At 28.8% G+C, this 1,591-nt stretch overlaps 1 protein-coding gene across 1 annotated transcript in view; it reads left to right on the forward strand.

The window, feature by feature from the left end:
* Nucleotides 1-1,232, forward strand: part of LOC111641342 (importin-7-like) — a 46,439-nt gene extending 45,207 nt beyond the window's left edge. Inside the window, exon 9 of the mRNA XM_023387478.1 lies at nt 979-1,232. Coding sequence (XP_023243246.1) covers nt 979-1,217 — 239 coding nt within the window. The 3' untranslated portion in view covers nt 1,218-1,232. The remainder of the gene's footprint in view (nt 1-978) is intronic.
* The last annotated feature ends 359 nt before the right edge of the window (nt 1,233-1,591 follow it).

The following is a 1,591-nucleotide window of genomic DNA, read 5'->3' on the forward strand; positions in this document are numbered from 1 at the left end:
TGGGTACCTAAATGTTTAGTATTTTAATATTAATTTAATGCAAATGTATATATACCCAATAATATTAAACAGAAAAAATAAATATATTCAATAAAAATCTTTATTTTAATGAATGTACAATGTTGCGCTCAGTAAATATGTCAATACTGAAATGAAAATCAGTCTAGCATAGGGAAAATTGGGGAATTACAGTACGAAATAGCAAATTGCACAGCGGCATTATTGTGAATCGGTGTAAATTGAGCCGGCGTAAACCAAGGGCTACCTGTATTGCACTCACTTTTTACTCACTTTTTCTGTATTTCAACTCACTTTTCTCACTTTTTCAGAGGGGAAATGGCACTCCCAGGCCTGGAGTGAATAAACACCCCTTTGTGTTCCTAATAACTGGTTGCTGTTCATCTACGCAACAATACTAATCTATATGTACCTAATTATGTGATGTATTTGATAACTGTTTTGTATATCTTGAATTATAAGTGTAATCCAGCATACTTCTTACATAAATAATTCTTATTTATAATAGTAAAAGTTTTTGTTTTTAACTGATTTGATTAGTTTACAGCATCACTTATTAACTGAACTCTGGTGACATGCGGCTCTAATCTAGTAAACTTTGATAGATTTAAACTGAGTCACAATTTTATCATATCTATTTTAGTGAGTCAAAGTTCTAGGTTGACAATATAGTGCAACAGTGTTGTTATTTTATTTTTGTGTTTGTTTTTGTAATTGTTATTTATAGTTGCTGTTTATTTCTAATTTTTTCATATTACTAATAGTTGGAATTATTTATTTATCATGGAATTAACACAAAACTATCTAATGCATTCTTGTATCATTAAAATCTAATAAACAAATCAATCTAAAATTTTTCTTCTTTAATATAATTTGCATTTGCTCATTTAAAATTATAAAATTATAGGTTATAGATTCATTAATACTGTTTTTATTTTATAATGTTCCTTATTATTTCAGCAAAAAGATACATAGAACCTAAAATCAAACCAATTGCTTTAGAATTATTAAATATTATGAGAGAGACAGAAAATGATGATTTAACAACTGTGATGCAGAAAATTGTTTGTACATATTCTAAAGAATTAATGCCAATTGCTGTTGAAATGACTCGACATTTGGTAAGGATTTTTCAGAATTATACAAGTTCAAAATGTATTTACATTATTTTAAATTTGTTTTTAATATTTTGTAAGTAATTATAATTTGTGATAGAATTAAAATTGTTTTTAATATGATAAAGTCTGAATACTATATACTTTACATAAGCAAAACAATAATATAATGTTGTGTGTTCAAAAATATATTTACAGTTGTCCCTCTATAGTCCGACGTTTTTTAATCCGACATGCTCAGTAGTCTGACGCACCTCCCGTCAAGGTACCCGTCCCCGTTACGTGTCTGCTTGCACAGAAGCATGTCGCGATGTGAATCTCCCCATTTAATTTTTAAACGATGACACACATTTCGTGTGTTTTATGTGAGCAGTTCTGTTCGAACAGTTGGAGTAGAGAATATTGTAAGTTACTGCTAGCAAAACAATGCGAAATATGTAATTATTTTCGGTAATCCG

This window comes from Centruroides sculpturatus, unplaced genomic scaffold, assembly GCF_000671375.1.
Source record: "Centruroides sculpturatus isolate CEXI.00-Female unplaced genomic scaffold, Cexi_2.0 scaffold1394, whole genome shotgun sequence".
NCBI lineage: Eukaryota > Metazoa > Arthropoda > Arachnida > Scorpiones > Buthidae > Centruroides > Centruroides sculpturatus.